Consider the following 20,708-nt stretch of genomic DNA (forward strand, 5'->3'; position numbering starts at 1 on the left):
CTGTCTGGTCACATGGCAGGAGGAGGAGGGTGATGAGTCCTATGGGCTATTTCCTTGTAGGCTTGCATCTGTGGAACATCATATAACTGTCAGACATTGTGTGCAGTTGGCAGATTCTGTTTCTGTAGGGAGTGTTTTCATTAATATGAGTATGGAAATATGCAGTCACCCAGCTAGTGGGTTGTCCGTCTTGGTGAGGAGGAAGATATTCTGGCACCAGCAAAAAATAGCACAAATATTCATCTCTGCACTCCAGCCTTTTGGTGCTGTCAGCCTCTCTAAGTAATGAGCTTTGTGTTTCCTCAGTTGATGTTTCAAAGACCATGCAGGCACCTTGCAGCATGGCTGGAGTGTTCTTTTCCATCTCGCTCTGGTACAATTTTATATTTTATTGTTTTAAAGCAGATTAGGGGGAGGTAGGTTTCCCATGGGTAGTTCAGGTGTTGCTTTTGTGCCCTCTGGGGAAGTTACTTTTCTTTTTTCCTAGGTTTTTTTTTTTCCCCGCGCTGCTATAACTCTTTTTCTAGGCCTATTTTATATTCTACCTGAAGTAGCAGACATTTGCAGACAGGAAAGGCATGATAAATTGCAATTAACAGTGCCTTGACATTTGAACGTTGGAGGACACCTGTCAACATGGTTGGTGCCAGAGTAGCTGGAGCTCCAGTGTACCAGCAAAGTCTGTGCTTGTTCCCAAGTAGTTCTTGGCATGCCATAAAGGTTAGCACTTGGTTCTAGGCACCGTGACTAATGCACGGAAGGTTTCCATGGCTCTTAGCTAAGCAGAGCACATCCTCACATAAAGATGTTATGTTAGGCAGTGTGGGACAGGGAAGTACTAATATGTGGCAAGAAACCAAGTATTGATATTTTTTTCCCTTGTTCTACAAATGAAAGTTTTCCAGCAATGTAAGCTGGGAGCTAAGAGACTGGTAAATGCTTCAAAGGTATAAAAGAATCAGAAAACCCAGTGTTGCGACAAGGGGTCTAAACCTGAGGTGAAAGTGATTTGGCTTTTAAAGGTGCCAGGAATGTTTATGTAACACGAAACTGTGTTTCCACAGCGGAGTGTGGGGCACTTGGCAGCTCTCAGCCGGGCTTGTTACAACTGAGAGGAGCTGCCTTTGAACTCGGCAGGGGACCGCTGCCCATAACTGCTGAAGGGAATTGGTTTCAAGTCGGAAGATAACCAGGTGTTTTGAGGTCTATCATGCTGAAGCTATTTGGGCCTGTTTATTTTACTTGCATACAGTGACTTTCATTTTAATTGCACTGTAACTTCTCTGTTTTGCCTTTTTGTGGCTCTGGATAATTCTGATTGCACAGGCCTTGAGAGGCAGCAAACGATTTGCACCCAGGTGACTGGAGTCAGTCAAAGTGCATCCTTTGTTCTTGGTTTCGGTTTGGGGATTTTTTTCCCCTCTAACAAATTGATTCTTTCAGGTTTCCACAGATCACACTCTCACTAACAGAAGCATAGTTAAAACCAGGAGCAGGCTCTACTCCCAGGTTGTTCTTGCCAGTTTCAAGGCAGGCTCTGTTTCAGGAGCTTCAGTGATGTTGTACTGCACTAACTCTGACAACCTTTGCCTGTCAAATATCTGTGTTGAGGACAGGTCTCTCTGGTGGGGATCTGTTCCACACTGCATTAATCCTTACTCCTGGCCCTGTGGTTTGCTACCTCTGCTTCTGTTGTCTTCTTCTTCCTGAGTAAAGTGTAGTTTTCCTTCTCACATTTTAGTGGGGACTCTTACCATGTTTCGAGAGCTTCAGGGAATAGTCTTCTTGTACCTTTTCCTGTTTTCTACAATGTAGTAGAAAGCAAGTTGTGAATTCCCTGAGGTGTAACCCAGAGAGTTGGGAGAGTTGTGTGATTATGATGGGACCTATTTGTTGTGGTGGACAGAGACCTCTCCAGGACATACCCTGATGTCCTGTCTTCCTTCCTCCCTCCCTTCTTCCCACGAGGGAGGGAGGAAGTAGGAAAGCAGCATCTCACAGAGCCTCCTCTGCAAACAGGCCTTTTGCTGTAGGTAATCAGCTGCTCTTTGCATGTTTCTTAGGAATTGCAATGTGATGTGTCTGTAGAGGAAGATAACAGGCAAGAATGGACCTTCACTCTGTATGACTTTGATAACAACGGAAGAGTCACACGTGAGGTAAGCAAAGTACAGCTGCCCCTTTATGTGCAGCACTTGCTAACAAGAGAAGTATTTTACAACAGGAACATTTTTTTCTACTATGAAGTGGAGGTGTCCTGCCAACTTAAACAGCAGTTTCCATGGACCCTTCCCTCCTAGAAACAATCCCACCAGTAGTTTGCTGTTTTCAAATCTACTGTTCTTTAAGCTGGTTGTTGTTTAATACCTGAGATCAGCCTTTAAAAAGTAGTACTGGCATTTGAGGAGGAAAAATATCTGAAACAACTGAACAGCTAAACACATTGTCAAAATAAACCCCTGCAAATGTATATTGTTCTGGCTTCTCTCCTGCTTTTCAGAGTTAAGCTAACCAAATAGCAAGGTTGCTTACTGACATTCTTTCCAACAGTACTAACTATACTCTTCTATTGTTTTTATGAATATTGGGCTGATCTCTGCCTTTTCCCTCCAAGTATAAATAACACTGATGATATTCTCTGGAGGACCATAAAGAATGGCTGTCAAAGCATACCTGTGTGTATTTTTTATTATCAGGATGTCTTCAAGCCAAATTAGAGGATGTATAGATTAGGATATAGTTCTTTCTGAGAACTATTTCTGCCCAAATTGAATAATATTTCTTCTAGAAGAATGTCTTTTACTTGGGATTTATGCTGTCTGCTGTCATTGATTTTTGTGATGTGTGTTTACTGGCTCCCATGCCTTTAGATAATCAGCTGAAAATCAAAGGCTTTTTTCTCTCTTAGATCTGATGCTGGTGCCTGTGACAATTACTAAAAACTGTTTGAAAGCAATAGGGCAAATACTGAAAGTGTAGTGGCCTTAGACGCCAAAAAGTCTGAAGCAAATTTGTTTTGACATTGCCAAAGGTGATGGCTGTTCAGGGTTTTTAACATGTATTTGAACATCATTACAAGGCTATTTTTATTGTCTCTACTCTATAGTGCTTTGAATAGTCAAGTGAAATCTGTGCCCTCATGCACAAGACCAGGCAGATGAAAAGTTGCAGGCTAAGTCCAGAGTTTCAAATAGGAAGATGAGATAGAGAGGGCAGGAAGGACAGGTGAGGTGAGGAAGTAGTATTGTATTTGTTAATGTTTGTGGAACAGAGACTAGAAAAATTAAATAACTTGCTTGAAGTCTCACGAGAACCTAGTGGCAGATTGAACCCAGGTCTTTCAGGACCCAAGGCTAAGTCTTCATTACAAGATTATTGTGACTCTCAAAAATAGGGGAAAAACACACAAAACCCAAACCCACACACATTGGGTGTCTTACATTCAGGCATGGAATTCCCATTAATGTCAGTGGGGGTTCCATGTGCTGAACATAACGAGAATATGCTTTCAAGTATGTATACAATAATTACTTGTGATTATGTGGTACACCAAAGAGCTTAATTTGACTGTACTTTGAGAATATGTTACAGCCAAATTCTACCTCTCCCTGCTACAAGAGCAGACTACAGCTTAACTGAAACCAAATCTGTGCAGGGATTGACTATTATACTGCTCTGAGGTCTGGAGATTGCTACATTCAGGCTTGAACCTGTGCCAAAAAAAATTCTTTCAACCAAGGGACCAAATAGGTTGATAATTTTCAGCTCTTTACATGTGACCAAAGATAGAAACAAGAAGTATGCACCATTCCAAATCTTCCCCTTTATGTCATACACTTCTTTTGCAAACTGTTCCAGGGCCATTTGTATAAGCCATCTTCTTGGTTATCTTCTGTTGAATCCAGGTGCAATTTATGAGGGGTTTTTTTGAGCAAGAATGACCAACAATAGCAGCTCATAGATAATCCTGGCCACAAAAGAGGAATTTTAGTCTCTTAATATGACATAGAATTTCTTGTTCTCTTGGCCCCTGGGAGATGGGCAGACAGTGTGCCTGATACTGTCCTTTGCTTAGCAACTCTGCTCCTGTTCCTGCAAATGACTTAACCAGGGGGAACATTAAACATTTGAATAGTTTCAATTAAAATTAATAAGAGACATGTTTTCAGTCAAAAGTATGTGAAGTACATTGCTGGAGCAGGGACAAAATGGGCAGTCTGAGGAAGAGGCAGATCTGTACCAGTGCCCTTTAGTGAGCTGATGAAAATGCATTCAGAACCAGTCAGCTTTTCTTAACAAAGGTCCAGTGTTCTGGTGAGAAAAGCTTAATATGGACCTTTTCTCCTTCTTGGAGAATTTCCCTTTAATGTCTCCTGGATTTATATATGGATTTAACAGAGACATTTTTTCAGTTAGTTTTTTACCTGCAGACCTGGAGGTGCTTTGCAAAAAGAAGTCAGTAGCATTATTCTTGCTTTTCACCACGTTGTAAAAGTGAGACAGTGGAAAAGAAGTAGCTTGCCCACCCACATCTATTTCATTTGATTCCAAATCATTGTGTTTAAAACATTGTACCTCGTGTCCAGAGAATTTCCAAAGGAATCCAGTGTTAAATTAAATTTGTAAGACACACATAGCTGGGGAGCAATTTTACTGATGAATTGAATTGGCTTTTCCATTCAAATGTATAAAAATTGTAAATAAGGTGTGTATTTCATTGCTACAACTTCCCTTGGGTTCTACAGAATGACAGATCGCTGCTAGAGCATTCAAATTCCATTTTAGTGAAATTTCTCCTGGATCTAACAACATCTTCAGAACTTAATGCTGCTTTGATTTCCTCCTAGAGTCTGTATGACTTATTCTATAGTCCTTATAATTAGAAATTCACATCTAGTCATGCTTCTTGAAGAGATAGACCCGTTATGAAAGCATAATTATTGGGATGGCAAGTTATAAATTAACATTACATATAATTAACATTCTGCTTTTTCTGTCATAAAGATGACCAGTTCTCAGTCCTTTTTGGTTTAGTGAGAGATAACTTTTCCTGCTGTAATATGTATATTACAAAACTTGGCTAATAACACTTCCCTTCATTCCATAAGCCATAAGAGGACAATTCATTATGTACAGCAGGCCTTTTTAGAACTGACAGCTGCGCTGTAATTATCTTCACATGAATATTTGTAATCGGACTTGAAACTTGGATAATTGAACTAATGTGTTTTGATCCGTGAGGTTTTATATTGAGCTCTCTGAATGTAATTATGCTTCATAAACACTAGGGGTTTTTTTTTGGGTTTTTTTTTGTAACCAGTTCTTCCTTGTAATATTGAGTTTCTTTGGTGAGCAACTGCACAGGAATAAGCACAAAAGAAAGTTACTTGTCAGGACAAAAAAAAAAAAAAAAAGAAAGAGAAATTTCTTCTAGAGCAGCTTTTGAGCAGATAGCAAGTGAAGTTCCTTTTGCGTTCCAAATAAGAATGATTCAAAATAGTATGTGATCAAACAGAGCTGATGTTGCAATAAAAACATCCTGCTGTATGTAGAAATCAGACTACAAACAAAGTACAAATGAGACATTTGTATTTATGTTTTTCCAAGGGAAAAGTAATGAACTGATATTGATGTTTCTCTTCATGCATTTTTAATGCTAAAATTGTTCTTTGTATCTTACATTAAATACCAAATTTTTCCTCTTATGTTTCCTTTGTGACTTGTTCTTTCCCTTTTTAGATTCTTTTACTCCTATACTCTGATGAATAAAAAGGTTTGAGGTTATATCTGCATTCAGAGCTCAGCACCAAGTCATTGACTTGGGGAAGGATATTGGCTTTTTTGGGTCACCCATTTATCAGCCTGACCCTTATCTTGAAATCTGTTGGTTTTCACTGTGTTTGTGCTAACCCAGGATATAGAAAGAACAATGAAACCAATGGATAGAGCAGCAGTGCCTATTGTATCTGTGGCCATCACTTCAGTCATTAAAAATGATGGTTTCATGTCAGATAGAAATATTAAGAAAAAATATAACTTTCTCTCTTGGTTTTAAGGAGAGTCAAAGAATTCTCTCTCAGGCAAGCTACAAAGAATCAAACTGAATCTTTCAGTTTTATTGAACTCTTTGGTTTTGGGGGTGTTCTCTGGGAGTTTGTTTGTTTTGTTTGTTGGTTTGGTTTTTTGTTTGTTTTTGTTTTTTTTTTCTAAGGGGAGGCTGGTAGTTCAAGGTTTTTGGGGTGTTGTTTGTTGGTTGGTTGGGGTTTTTTTGGGTACAAATATCTCATTCTGTTAAATTAATTCTAATGAAAAAAATCTATTAGTGTCTTCTACAAAGATCTCTAATTTGCTAACTAGTCTTGTGATGATAATCTATGCTAATATGGGAAAAATAAGGTCATCCCTTTACTACTACTATTCCTTAAAAATAATACTTGGAATAGGGACTTTCTCAGTCTCACACATATTCTGTATGGAATGAGGAATACTTCAGTGCTCTTATTCTTTTTTCAGATCTATTGGTTCCTCTAAATGTTACAAATTTCTCTGAATGTTATAAATGACTGTTAATCTCCTACTGGAGATCCATAAAGTATTCTGCAGATAGATGTGTGAGAGCAGCATACATGTGTGGACTTAACAAATGGAAATATTTCAGGAAATTTTCTCTTCTTAATATACTTTTGTTGCATTGGCTGCTTGATAAAAAAGGATGAGATTTTCACCCTGGAAAAGCCAATCATGGTGTTCAATAAGCAAAAGACAAATAAATCTGGGTATGGCACGTGCTGGCTGTTTGGGTACTACTCAGTGAGCATTTGTTTTCCTCTCTGTGGAAAAATATCATAGTTTCAGTTTTAGTACTTGATTAACCTAGAGATCCCAGCAGAAATTCTTCATACCAGAAGCCCCTCAGAAGTTAGAGTCATGCAGAATACTTCCCTCTAAATATATTCCATTTACCATGAAGGAGAGAAATATTTTTGTTCATTCTTGTTTCTCCTTACCCATTTTATATAGTAGTCTAAAAATACACTTTTTGTGGGGAAAGGGCCAAGCAGTCTAAAGCAAAACAGTTGCAAAATACCATGATTTGCAAAACTCATCATTCATTGTGCATAAAGGTTTGATTCTTTGGTAGGTGGGCTCTGAGTATGCTGGTTTGTGTATCAGACAAGAGGAACATTTGACTAGGTTTTATTCTTGATCTTTGAGGCTAAATTTCTTGAGGATGGTGAAATGCCCAGGCTGGGATGTAGAAGGCAAAGCTGTCTCAATGGATTTAGGCAGTTTTTAAATGAATTTAAATACAGATAATGTTCAGTGGGACAGCTTTCAAGGGAAAGAAGTCTGCTGGCAGGCTACTGGGAGATGAAAATACTTTTGGGGTAAATACACATGTAACTATAAAATACAGAGTGTGTAACATATATCTTAATGGTCTATTGCTACCAATTTGACAAGAAACCATTACCATATTAGCTGCCAAGACAGGGCTGTGAGAAAGGAATTTTAGTGGCAGTTCAAATTTCATTGACAAAGACCATTCTCAGTAGATCAGTGCCTCAGAAATTCAAGTGTTATAATTGTGAAACAATAATTGTGAAGCAACAGGAGGCTAAGCTGCCTTGTGGCTGGTACCTGCTCAGCCAGGTCCGTGGTACACGAGACAGAACAACCCAAGCAGCCTTGTTTGACCAAATCAGAACTGTCAATTTGCTGAAATTCCCAACCCCAAATTAGGACCACAAGTAAATGAATCCTGTAATGAAAACGTTGTTGTCAGTATTTAGGAGATCAGCATAAGCACTGAGTGGTTGCTCATGGCTGTCCCTAACCTCGATCTTGGGACACATCCAGTGTGGGCACCACGTTCTGCAGTGCCAGAATGCAGGAACTTCAGGGCTGCATGTTAAACACATAACAAAATGCAGAGACAGCAGTGTGCCAGTCCACAAGGGTGCTGAGTCCTCTGTGCAGTCATTTCACAGCCTGGACATTAATTTGGGTTAATTTGGGCCTGTTTGGCTGAGACGTGCAACTTGTCCTGATGTGATATGCATGTGCACATAGTTGTGATTTGCCAAGTATGTGTCACACAAATGCCACATTTTGCCTTCCCTGACAGCCTTTGGGAGTAGTTTTTAAACTGCTGAGTCAAGCAGCTTGTTGAGAAAGACCCTCACAGAACACAAAAAGCAGATTGTCAGCCAGTTAGCAAGTTAGACCTCAGCCCTGAAGAAAAACATGTAAAAGGTCAGTGGGGGATTTTCTGTCTTTGGTTTTTGAAGCTGAAATAGACTGGATGTACAAACATCTGGCTTTAAAAATATCTGGCATAGCTGAAAAAAGGAAGAAGGGCAGATTACTGTGAGTGAAAGAGTTGATAATAACCTCTTGATAGCAGCCTTGTGTGGAAAGATGACATGTTGGCTAACCAACACTTGTCCAGGAATGTATGGGAAAAGCCCCACTCACCCACGTGCTGAGTGTATGGAGCCCAGTTAAGAGTAAATACTGTGCTTAAGTGTTTTGCTGAAGGAGAAGGTTTATCAAAGGGGGATTATAGCACAATGCTCCTGAACATGACTTATGGAGGGTGTATAAAATAACAGATATGGCTTGTTTGTCTGTTTATGTGCTAGCCTGGATTTTTCCTCTTAGATGAAATAAAAATTCAGGCCTTCAAGCTGGCTGTTGGATGTGACTCTGGCCACATTTAGAGATCTGGTTAGGTTTCAAATTAGGGTGGAAGCGTGAGAATGGAGATGTGTTAAAGAGCTGTGAGGTGTCCACCAGATTGACATAGAGCATTCTGTCCCACACTCAAGCTTTAGACAGGGATTGTCAAGAGCATGGAAAGCAGCTACTGATAACAGCCCATATAGCTTCTTGCAGCAATGAGAGAAAAAATACATATTCTGCTCTCTTTTTATGAATACTGTCTTGAATTTACAGGTCTGGAGAATTTCTCCTAAGTGCAGAAAAGTTAGAGAAGTTGCATGTTAAGACAAAGTCTGGACCCTCTAGGATTTAGTTATTCATTCTTCCTATTGAGCTGGAAAATCATCTACTGTAATATCATTGGTCCTGGCCATAAGGTCAATATTTCTCTAAATTCTGTGTGAGTAGAAATTAGCATTTCTATGTCATCTTTAAAACTGGCTCCAAAATGAGGACTGTGTATTGACTTCTAAAGTGGTGGGGGGCTCCATTAGGGCATACTAAACTTTGAGCTGCCCATGTTACAAGTGTGACTCCTGAGCAAAGGAGAAGTTGTAGAGGTTTTGTATTTTTATAGACCTGACTCTTAATCCTCAGAACCAGTTATACCTAACAAAAGATGATTTAGGTATTTCCTTTGTGCTTGCAGGCATCTGGGAAGAGCTTAGGTAGTAGGATAGATCAAGGAAAAGGAAGGACCAGCATGGGGAAGTTCTCAGATATGCATTCAATGGGCTCTTTATAGCCTGCAATGATCAGAATGCTTTATCAGAATGCTTTGGCCTTAGGTTGGTGCCCAAGACCAGTTTGGGTAAAATCCCTTTGAGGAAAAGCAGTGAGCAAAGAGATCCCTTTTTCATCCTGGGATTTTAAGGTGGTGCCCTGTTTGAGCCTGGCTAGATTAAATCAGCCTTTGAGACCTTTGAGCATCACCAGCTACTAAACAATGTTTCTCCTGTTTGAAACCATTGGTTTGTTAAAATTGGCTGGTGTTCTTTCCAATATAGCCAGACATGTAAGCCTCTGATCACATCCCATTGCCTTCAAAGAGATCTGTGAAGAAGGTTCTGTAATAGGCTTGACTGGATAATATTTGCAGTTCAAAATGTGTGTTTAAAACTGGTTGAATTTTGCAAAATATGCTAAACCCCAAAACACAGATGGTAGGGTGATATTCAGACAGACATAATTTCTTTCCAAACCTGAGGTTTACAGTTCTGCCACTTTTCTTACTGATTTTCCTCTAGATAATCAACCATTTAACTATGCCAAGGGAAAAAAAAACCAAACACCAAATCAAAACCAAACAAATAAGAAGACTGTAATGCCCAAGATTTTCTTCAATTGATGTATTGGCCACGTGAACTCAATTTTTAGTGGAGTATGAATGATTATCCCTGGGTTCTGTGTAAATCAAAGAAAAGAGAAGGCAGAACACCATTTTGCTGATTCAGAGCTTGGGAAAGCTGCAGATCTTGTGCTGTTGTTATTGGTTTGATAGCCCCAATTCATAAACCCATTTGATGAAGATTGTAACACTCCTGATTGTAACTGTGCAAGTTGAAGTCTTCTAAATTCAGTGACTTCTGAGGATACCTCAACATTTAATAGTGCCAAATCCAAAACAATTGTAAGCATTGAAGCTGTGGGTTTCATGCCATTTTCACAGTGCTTTGTTCTTCTGTGTTTCAATCCTTCTCCAGGACATTACCAGCTTGCTTCATACCATCTATGAGGTAGTTGATGCATCAGTAAACCATTCTCCTAGTTCCAGCAAAACTCTGAGAGTGAAACTCACTGTGGCACCAGACAGCAGCCAGAAGAAAAAGAGTATCTTGTTGAATCATACTGGTAAGGATGTGCAATCACCCATTGGAAAAATGCAAAAGCTTCCAGAGTCCCTTGAAAATCCATCTCTATATTTTGTTAATACAAATACATATATACTTAAAGGCAAATAATTATGTGGGTCTTTTAAACCCCATGAGCCTGCTTTATGATCTTGACTGTAAAATTACCTGCCCTCCTTTCAGAGTCTCATTAGCAAATGAGGGTTCCCCCTTCTGATGGATGGAAGCAGCAGTAACCCAACTGTAGTAATTGTCTTTGTGCACTGCAAGGCAGATCTAAGGCCTTCTTGACTTGCACCACTTTATCTCTGCTGATATCGCAGCACTTGGTTTGTGTGGGAGGAGGTGTAGGGGTGTAAAATCTTTCTTGCCCAGTGCGTAGCTACCACTGCTGCTGGGTAAAAATAAACAATTAAGCATAAGTAAACTTAAATAATCTGTGCATAAAAATTGTACATTTTCTGTGCTGGCATAGTCTGCCATTGTAAAAATGTTTGTACCACGATGGCTCATCTAACTTATCTTCCCTGTAATAATAATTGTATCAGCATAGTTACTTCAGTAGGTAGAGTAGTACTAAATTGAAATACTCAAAAGTATTTAAAATAATACTTCAATGGAAAATGTAGGCATCAGATCTAAAAGGAGAGCCTGGTCACCTCAATTTTAATAAAACAATGACTCCCACAAGAACAGACACAGGCAAATTCTCACTGCTGGGGAGCTCTGTGGTGCATTAGGGCAGCACTGAGCCTTCAGTGTGAGTGTGGCTCCACCTGGGCTGCCCCATGGAGTGCAGAGTAAACCCAGCCCTGGCTGAGATCCTGCAGTCCAGGTCACCTCTCAATAAAATCTGTCCTTTGGGTGAAAGCAGGCCTGGGAAGATGACAGGAAATGATGCATCACATCTGATCTACTCACACAAACAGAGGTGTTTGCAATGTGGAATGTTGGTTGTGCTGGTCAGCAAGGACAGCAGTGTGACAATAATGTACTTTCTGCTAGCAGATTTGCAGAGTGCCAGGCACAGAGCTGAAAACAAAGCTAATGAAGAAGCAAGAAGCTCTGAGAAGAAGCAGAGGGCTTCCCTCAGGTAAGGGGAATGAACACTGGCCCCTGACAGGCACTCTGAGGAAACCTCAACCATTGATTCCTTGCTTGCTTGTTTTATTTTAAAAAATTATTTTAAAATAGAAGAATTACAGGAGTTTCCATTGTGGACTTAAGAGCACATTCCATACCTGGATACTTATATTAAAACAAACAAAAAAGAAAAAAAAAATCCTTGAATTTTCTTTTTCTATGAGCTCTTTGGAGGATCTGAATTGTCTTTTTAGATGCCATCTGCAAATAAGTGAGGTTAATAGCAGAGCTTTTTGGCTAAAAGTGTCCAAAAACCTTTTCCACTACTTCGAGGCCATCTCCTGTCTTTCTCTGTCCTCCTTCCAGCCCATCTTTTTCACTCATCAACTCAAATAGTGCCAAGCTTTGCATGGGCTAATTGGTTACCAGCTCATAACCCAGACAGAATGCTAGCAGGTCATCTTGGTGTGTATTTGATGTATTTTAGGATTTTATGTTTCGTAGCAGAAACTGCTTGGAAGGCAAAGGGAAGTGTGTGCTGAAATACTACAGTAATGACATTGACTCATTAGTTATGTTTGTTTCTTCAGCTGCAAATTTAAAAAAGAAAAAAAAAACAAACCTTTGGCTTTCCTTAGATTTAGGGATATTTGGATACATAGCAAATTTATCAGGAGAAGGAGCATTCAGTCTTATTGAAACTGACAAGAGAACAGTACCTCCCTTTTTTGGATGGAGAAAAAATGCTAGTGAGTTATTCCAGTCAGCAAATCCCAGTACAATCAAATTTCAGATTAAAAGAAGAATAAAATTACTATTAATCTTGTGTCAGCAACTCTGCACAGAATCTTCTATGAGCTGAAGAATACTCTGTGGTTTTACTTGCTGGCCTAGATGTGGTGTGCAGATTCCTTCTGCCCATTAGCAAAGTTTTGTCCTCTGTGAATTCAATAGATTGGTTTTGTTTGATAATCTAGTGCAAAAATCCCTTTTCAGTTTGAAGTCCCCTTCTTATCCACCTTAAAGTCCTGGCTCTGCAAATGTAGTGTTTTTATGAACAGCAGGCATTTCCAATTAAATCCACAGTCATGGAAGCATCAAATGTTGGGCCAAAATGTTTGTCCTTCTCCTTCCTTTGGTGAGAGGCTTCCTCACAGAGAAACTGTGTTTTGAGCTGAGTAGATCAGCATCAGACAATGGGCAGCAGCTGCCAGTTTTTGTTGCGTCCCACTAAATGTAGACAGGATGAAGAGTGTGCTGTTCACACTGTGTGTGTTTCAGGGATGTTTGTGCACTCTGGCCAAGCTGACAACCCTCAGGAAAGCTGCTGAGGCTCCGGTCAGAATCTCACAATATTAATACAGTTGCTTCCCCTTTGAAAGCAGCAATGAGAACTTGTGAGAAGTGCACACATTTCACATGTTCAGTCACTTAGGGAATTCTAGGCATGGTGTGATTAATATTCAAGATAAAATGGATAGAAATGTTTTTGTCCTGAAGGTTGGGAGATAGATGGGTTGGATTTTTCATTTGCTGAAAGCTCCAGGCAGGAGTTTTCACCTGTAGGGCTAATAAGAGTATCAAGATAAGTAGCTAGATTCATGGCTAGATAGCCTGGTTCTCCCTGGCTGACTTAAACTCTGTGTTCTCAGTGAGTGAGGCCCTCAGGGGATGTCCCTGCATTTTCTGCCCTGTGCTCTATTCCCCTTTCCTGCTATGTTGTTGTGTGCTCTGTACCATCAGGATGACACATCAGCATGGGAATTTTAGAAAGGACTTCCATACACCCCACAAACCCTCCAGCAGATGCCCTTTTTTATTAAAACCAGAATCATACCAAGCCCAAGCCCGGTAACAGCACTGTGTTTTTGCACAGTCCTCAATGCATGGTTGGTGCCTGCCCAAGTCCTCCCATGTGTTTGCAGGACAGCACTGAGGGCCTGGGTGCCAGACACTGCAGTTCTCAGAAGTACTTGGAGTTCCTTTGACACTGGAGCTCATCTCTCATCAGTGTATAATTGCTTTGCTGTGTATATTTGCATGAATATTGCTGAACGTCATCTTGCATGCAAGAAAGTTATTAGAATGTAGGGCTGTGGCACTACTGGCATAATTTTTTTTCCTCTGTCTTGATGAGAGATTTAATTTATTACAGTAACAAAATAACAGGTTCCCTGTAAGCTTCATTTCCAAGAGCAGTGCTGGATGCAGTGTTACTTAATTGTGTTGGATCAAACTCAGTGATTTGTTTTCTGGGTTAACTGTGAATTGTCTTCAGCACATGTGTTCAAGTCCCAGTGGTTTCTGTAGGTGATTCATGCCTGGCAACTGCAGTTAGGCAAGTTCTAGCCCCAGAGATCTTTAATGTTGACATGCTAAAGTGTAACAACACAACAACAAGTGTAAAGTTGTGTCTGATACAGGAAAGGTGCTGAGTTGGTTGGTTATCCAAAATGTATAGAATACATGGACATTCCTTTTTTTTTATTTTTTGAGAGTAGCCCATGTCACCTTTCAAAGCTGACTAGAATCTTTAAACCTTACCTGCTTTCCAGGCAGACTCTCCTCCATTCAGGAGACTCTACCTCTATCAAAGTAGAGCAGAAATGATCTTCCAGTTTGGTCAAGTCTTGTGACTTTGATAAAAGACACTGCAGGCCTGTGTCTGACAGAGACACGAGGAGCCTCAGTTCTGTAATGTCCCTGAACAGCACAAACTAGACCAGGAAAGCCATTTGTGCCAAAGCTCAGGGGGATCAGCTGCCTCCGGAAACTTAGAAATGTGTTAATAGACTAAAAGCAGAGTACTGGGCACCATACAGTACAGAGCCCATATTTAGCAACTGGTGTAGGATACAAGGCCAGATTCTGGTGTTAGGCTGACATCAGTGCACTTGCACAGAGAAATAGCAAAGCCAATCTCGTGGTCCTGGAGACTGAATTGTCTGAACGACAAGCAGCAACTTAATCAAGGGTTTTCTGCTTATACTGTTTGTTATATTGAAAATGTTGTTCATATTTGCAGACTTCCCATTTAAATTGCTGAATAAAATTGTTTGGTATTATGGGCTACAATACTGTAAACTTCTGCCTGATTTTTTTCTGTCTCATAAATGAGTGGTATTTCAGATATTCATTCTCAGGAAATAGTTCTGCTATAAATAAAATTGCAAAGCTGAGCAGGAAAAGGAGTTGGGATTCTAAAGCCAGCGTCTGATCTGATCTTATTAATTATATTTTGGAAAGCTGCAGTTACCTCTGAGTGTCCTACCAGCACCTTCTCTTCCCAGGCTCTCTCTGATTACTACACCTGTGGTATTGCCTGACTTTCTGAAGCAGGAGCACATGGATATTGATCTGGATTACCCCAGCACTTCCTCACAGTGGTGGGAGCGGTCATGAATCAAAAAGCAAAATTTCTTTGGCGTGTCCTAATTGGAGAATTGGTTGAATGATTTGGCCCTAAGACAGAAAGTAATAAATGCTAGGAGTGGTTTTATTTGCTTTTGCACATGTGATGCAATTGGAAAGCCTCCTTTGCTTTGCAACACCAGGGTTGATTTATGTGAGGAGAAGGAACAGTCAGTTTGGGCCTATCGTCAAAACAAGTCTGGTCATCCACAGTTTCAAGCATTTGTTGTTTCTTTGTGAGAAGCTCCTGTCACTTCAAAGGGTCCATTAGTTGTTGGTTTGCAGATGGTGATAAGAACTTTAAAGAAGTTCTGCTGAATGGTAATTTTGCTTCCTGCTGACAGATACCACCAGAGTGAGAACAATCCAGAGCAAAGTGGGTGCTATCGTCATTGTGTTGATGAGAACATTGAAAGGAGAAACCACTATTTGGATCTTGCAGGAATAGAAAACTACACATCAAAGTTTGGGCCAGGTAATTTATGTTGTAACCTCATAATCTTTTGTTCCTTCAGTTGCATGTTCCATGCCAGGGACAGTGAATTGTGAAGCTGTGTGCTTTGTCTGTAGTGACTCAGGAATAGGACTGTGAATACTGCAAGATAATTACTGGTGAAGGTGCTATCACTACAGAGTGGGTAATGTGCTGCAAGGCTGCTTTGATGTACTTGTTTGTGTAGCTAAGCTTGGAGCTGAGCCTAGGAGAACAATCTTTACATCTAAATTTTAAGTTTAGTCTACGGGTGAGGTAAGGATTGACTTTTGGATGTTGGAGCTTGTTCCCAAGATGAGACCAGCACATATTTTATAGTCACTACTGACCCAAAAATAGGAGAATGTGTGTTTGTACCTGGAATTTTGGCTCTAGTCCCCACATCAAAGAGATTTGGATTTCCTTAATTTCCCTGCCCTCTGCCAGGGTTTTACTATTCCCTTCACAGTTAATTTGATGACCAAGAGTTGGTAACATAAAGATTTTTATACACATACACACACACAGTGTGTGTTCAACTTCTCTAGATAGGTATTCATATTTGTGTATTATTTACTGGCCAGAATTATAAAATGTAATTAAACTAGACAGCTATAATTGCATTCACTTCCTTAGGAAAAATTTGTTCTGCCGATAATGCTATCCCTGCCAACTGCATGCTACTAATTACAACTTTGAAATACTAGATGACTAACTCAGCTTGTTATTTCCTAGGATCTCCTCCAGCAGCTCAAAAACATGACCCACCAGGCAGAATTGTGAATCAAACTAGATCCCGTTCTCATGAGCCTGAGACCTTCCATGCTCACCATAGGAAATCTCAAGTGGTAGATCCAAACCACATCAATCTGGCTGAAAGTTCCTATGCCAAGATTGCAGAAATCCAGCAGAGGCTCCGGAACCAGGACTCCAACAAGCACTTTGTGAGGTCTCCCAAAGCCCAGGGCAAAAACGTCGCCCCTGTGCATCCTGGAAGGGCAGTTAGGAATAAACCTTTCCAAGGGGTGCCCTTGCCCATGGCTTCCCCAAGTGCACGGGTGGGCCAGAACCTCCCGTACCTTCCCTTGCAGTCCCAACAGATCCACAAGAAGCATAAGCAGAGGGCAAAGGAGAATCACCAAATGTGCAAAACCTTCCAGTCTCCGGGGACAGTTGTGGAAAAGGAGCACGTGAGAGACCTGCCCACAGTCATTTTATATGAAGGCCAAGTGGGACAGATGATACAAAGACATGAGCACCACCACCATCACGAGCACCACCACCACTACCACCACTTCTACCAGACATAGAAGAGATCCCACCAACATCCTCCAGGAATCATCCCAAATGAAGGAAATGCATTCTTGTGATACCAGGACTAAGGCATTACTATGATTAATATTGTCATTACTCCATTAATATTCAGCTAGCATATATTTTAGAGGTTTTATGGAACTCTTGAAACTCACCCTATTTATATGTTGTGGAACCGCATAGCTTACTCAAACACCTTGTGGATTTTTTTTTTTTTAAGTGGCTTGTAAAACAGCAAACAGCCATAGCTTTTTGAGCTGTGATTTAATACAGGTCGTCAACGCACTTCTGTACAAGTACTACTTCCAGTGTACTCAGAAAGATACTTCAAACACTCCTGCAGACATCCAGCTTTCCACTCTGCTGTACGCCGGCTGATCGCACACAAGCCTTTCATCAGGGGAGCAATGTTCGAAGGGTTGGACTCCAGAGATACTCAGATAATGGAAAATACAAACAGCTGCTACCTCTAGTATTATTCAGATTTTATTTTCTTTTTATTGATTGTAATGTGCTACAGGGGGGAATTTTAATATACTGTGTTCGTGTAGCCTGTTTGTGTTCACATCCTTTCAAATCATCTTAATTACAAGGAAATAATAGCTAAACTTGTCAACAGGGCTACATTTGTATGACTTACACTTTATTTTCTTGGAGATTCTTCATTGACACAAGTACAGTCTGTTATATACTGGGTAATATTTAAATATACTTCTTTTATTTTTGGTTTTTCTTTTGCTTATTCTCCACTCTGTTTGGGGTACTATTTGAAAAGAGAAGGATGTGAAATGGGGCTTTCCAAAGCAGCACTAGACTTTAGTGCTTGGGCCATAAGTTTCATTCATGGGGCTTTGAGAAGGAGAGGGGTTGATTGGGGAGATTTGTTTTGTTTAAATCCACAGTTCTTTGTTATGAGAAAGAATTGAGGAAAATATACTTTCTCACTTTAAATGTTGGCAAATATATATAAAATATAAATATAAATATATATATATAAATATGCACACTCTCAGGTACATTTTGTTGTGTTTTAGAAATCTGTGGTTTGAATATTAACATTATATTTGTTTTTTCCACAACAGTGACTTTTTAGAAACATATGCCATGGCATTTTCTTGGTGCCTCCAGTTTGAATTTCCCAAGCACCTATCAATTTGTGCTTCTCCCATTTTAGAGATGTGTATAAAAGTATCATTCACAATTTTCCTGGATTCTTCTACTTTTTCCATATCAAAGGGCTTCCATTCCATGAAGGAGAATCAGACCACACTCACAAGACCTTAATGGTTGCTGAGAAATTTGAAGGTCAAAAGAAAATGGGAAAAGTGAAAAAAAAAAAAAAAGGGTCAGCGCATTGACGTTTTGCTTTCTGTGGAGCCCAGATTTAAAATAGATTCACTTGGGTTTTGTACAGATCACCATTTTGCAGGTAGAAAGTGACTGGAAAACACCTACATTTCTTTTGGAACATTAAAGTAGAGAACTCCTACATAAAGACATAATTGTTCTATAAATGTATTTGCTTTTGGTTTTAATTATTTTTAATGTTGTGGTATTTTGTCAATAGTATATATTGTAAAATGTAACTATCCGACATTGTTATAAGCCCTTTATGATTGGGGTATTTTTTGTTTTCTGACTAGAGTTTTGATCAGTCCAAAATGGGGTCTTACCTTACTGCTGACCAGGTTTAGGGGGATGTTGTCCTTCCTAAGAACACAGAGACATCACCTTGTAAACAACAGAGGGAAGCCTTGCCTTCTCACGGAATTGGAATGGAATCACTGCTTCATGGTAATTAGCTCAGTCTCTTGTCTCCCTGGATCAGCAGATGTTTAGACTTATTGTCCCCTTGAAAAAATCTGGTTTATTTTATTTTACTTTTTTTAGCTGTCAACAGCGTGTTCTGTAAAATCTAACAAAATGTTTTTAAAATGTGTTTGATCTGTGTGACAACTATACTGTTCTGTTTATTTTAAAATTCCTAAAGTCCAAAAATATTTATATGCAGAATTTTCTGTGTTGATAATATGAAAAGGCCACGAATTTGGTTAGTTACCACTGAGTTGTTCTAGTCTAAGCCTTTTTTGCTGCTTGTGTATCATTCTTTTTCAATGTATATATAATTATGGACTGCAAAAAGAAAAAAAAAAGGCATTTATATGTCTAGTAGAAGGAATAAGCTTATTTATATTATAGTGTTAAAAAAGTCTGATGTATTCAAGTGACTTACATTATACCGCATGCAAACACACAGTGTACATTCCATCTAAGAAGGGATGCCATGCTATTTGTTTTGAAGAAGTAATTAAAGCTGTTCTCTTTTCAGTAGAGCATGTGCCACAAAGACTGAGAGGTGGAAATTGTTCTTTTTTGTTCAATTTTCAATTGTTCAACTTTTTTAAATGCAGATTGTTACTGAAAACCAGAAAACGTTGTAGAAAACTCGAGTGCTTTCAGAATTGTGGGGTTTTCTACAAAAGGGCAGCAAAGGGGTAAAACTGCTCCTTCACCCAAAGATATTTTGGTGGAAAAGAAAACAGCACCGCTACCAAAATCCATCTGAGTGAGAGGTGTGCAGTGCTGGCTGTGCCAGGTGGACTCTGATGTGGAGCACAGCTGACCATTTGTTACTGCCTGGCATTGCTTTGGTTTGGTTTATTGTATTTGGACATTCAAAAGACAAATTCTGCCTTGCTCGGAGTCTGTGAAACACAAATGCATCTTAATAACATGGCATCCCCTTATGAAACCTTACACCAGCCATGTATGAATATACAGTATCTAAATACTGTGTTGCAGTTGTGTTATGTGCATTATAAGTGTGAATAACATGTAGCACAGTTTCTTTTCACAAAACCTTAAATTTCTGTACCTTTTAAATATGTTTGCTTTTCAGTATTTTGTATAGTAAATATAGATGGTTTTGACTAAATGCTTTATTTATTTAACAGCAAAAACTGTGCCAAGAGAACCCCCTGTTAATTAAAGTTTTACTAGTTCAGAAAGTATATTTCTTTCTTCTTGTTGTGGATTTCAGGGGCCTGTTGCAATTGCTGTCAGTGCTTGCAGATCCCACTGATGAAAGAGCTTGCATTAACATTTTTGGGAACAGGATCAGGAAATTACGTATGGGCTGGGTATGCTTTGGTCTAATATTTAAAATATCAAGTTTCAAAGTTAAACTTCTTGTCCCCTGCTGTTGGACCTGTGTTGAGTAACTGATATTTCATCTTGCTATTAATTCTGAAAACTTTTCCTTAAAAAAAAAAATATTGGTTTAGGTTGTTCAAAACCATAGCTGAATCAAGATTTGAAAGAGTTTAGTTTCTGGTTGATCAAAACATTTACTTCCAAAGAAAAACATACCAGAGTTGAGTATATTGTTAATATTGAAAAGTGAAATGGAGTGGCATTAAGTAATTTCAGATGAAAACTCCAGACTTTTCACTTCCTTCTTCTGTTTTCACATCAGGCAGTTCAGCAAAATGAAGTAAATCCTGAAGTTTGCACTATTTGCTGAAAAAATTAAATTGAAAATTTTTGCTCATCTCTACCAGCTGCAATTCTGAGGAGGGCGGTGTTTTGAAAAGAAGGGTTGCTAAGATCTCACAACTTCATGATCACAATAAAAATTAACCTAAGCTAAGGCTGTGAAGTAAAATCTCTGTCCCAGTGAAATCCCTGGCAAGACTGCTTGGTTCCCACTGGCTGCAGGGTGCCTATAAGTTCATTCCAGGAAGGTGGGTTTGAAATCTTCATCATGTGCAGCCAGTAACTCCAGTATTTATTTTTTCTGCATCTTACTGCTGATGGGTTTGCTAATAGTAAATGGAAGTTTTGCTGTAAGAGAT

The 20,708-nt window shown here is 39.4% G+C and overlaps 1 protein-coding gene across 1 annotated transcript in view; it reads left to right on the forward strand.

Annotated features, from left to right (window-relative positions):
* Positions 1-19,865, forward strand: part of NKD1 (NKD inhibitor of WNT signaling pathway 1) — a 106,065-nt gene extending 86,200 nt beyond the window's left edge. The window contains exons 6-10 of the mRNA XM_071440380.1: positions 2,064-2,159; positions 10,428-10,575; positions 11,583-11,667; positions 15,413-15,543; positions 16,276-19,865. Coding sequence (XP_071296481.1) covers positions 2,064-2,159; positions 10,428-10,575; positions 11,583-11,667; positions 15,413-15,543; positions 16,276-16,850 — 1,035 coding nt within the window. The 3' untranslated portion in view covers positions 16,851-19,865. The remainder of the gene's footprint in view (positions 1-2,063; positions 2,160-10,427; positions 10,576-11,582; positions 11,668-15,412; positions 15,544-16,275) is intronic.
* The last annotated feature ends 843 nt before the right edge of the window (positions 19,866-20,708 follow it).

The sequence above is a fragment of the Agelaius tricolor genome, unplaced genomic scaffold (assembly GCF_023055355.1).
Source record: "Agelaius tricolor isolate 1412-34295 unplaced genomic scaffold, bAgeTri1.0.p SCAF_15, whole genome shotgun sequence".
NCBI classification, from domain to species: Eukaryota; Metazoa; Chordata; class Aves; order Passeriformes; family Icteridae; genus Agelaius; species Agelaius tricolor.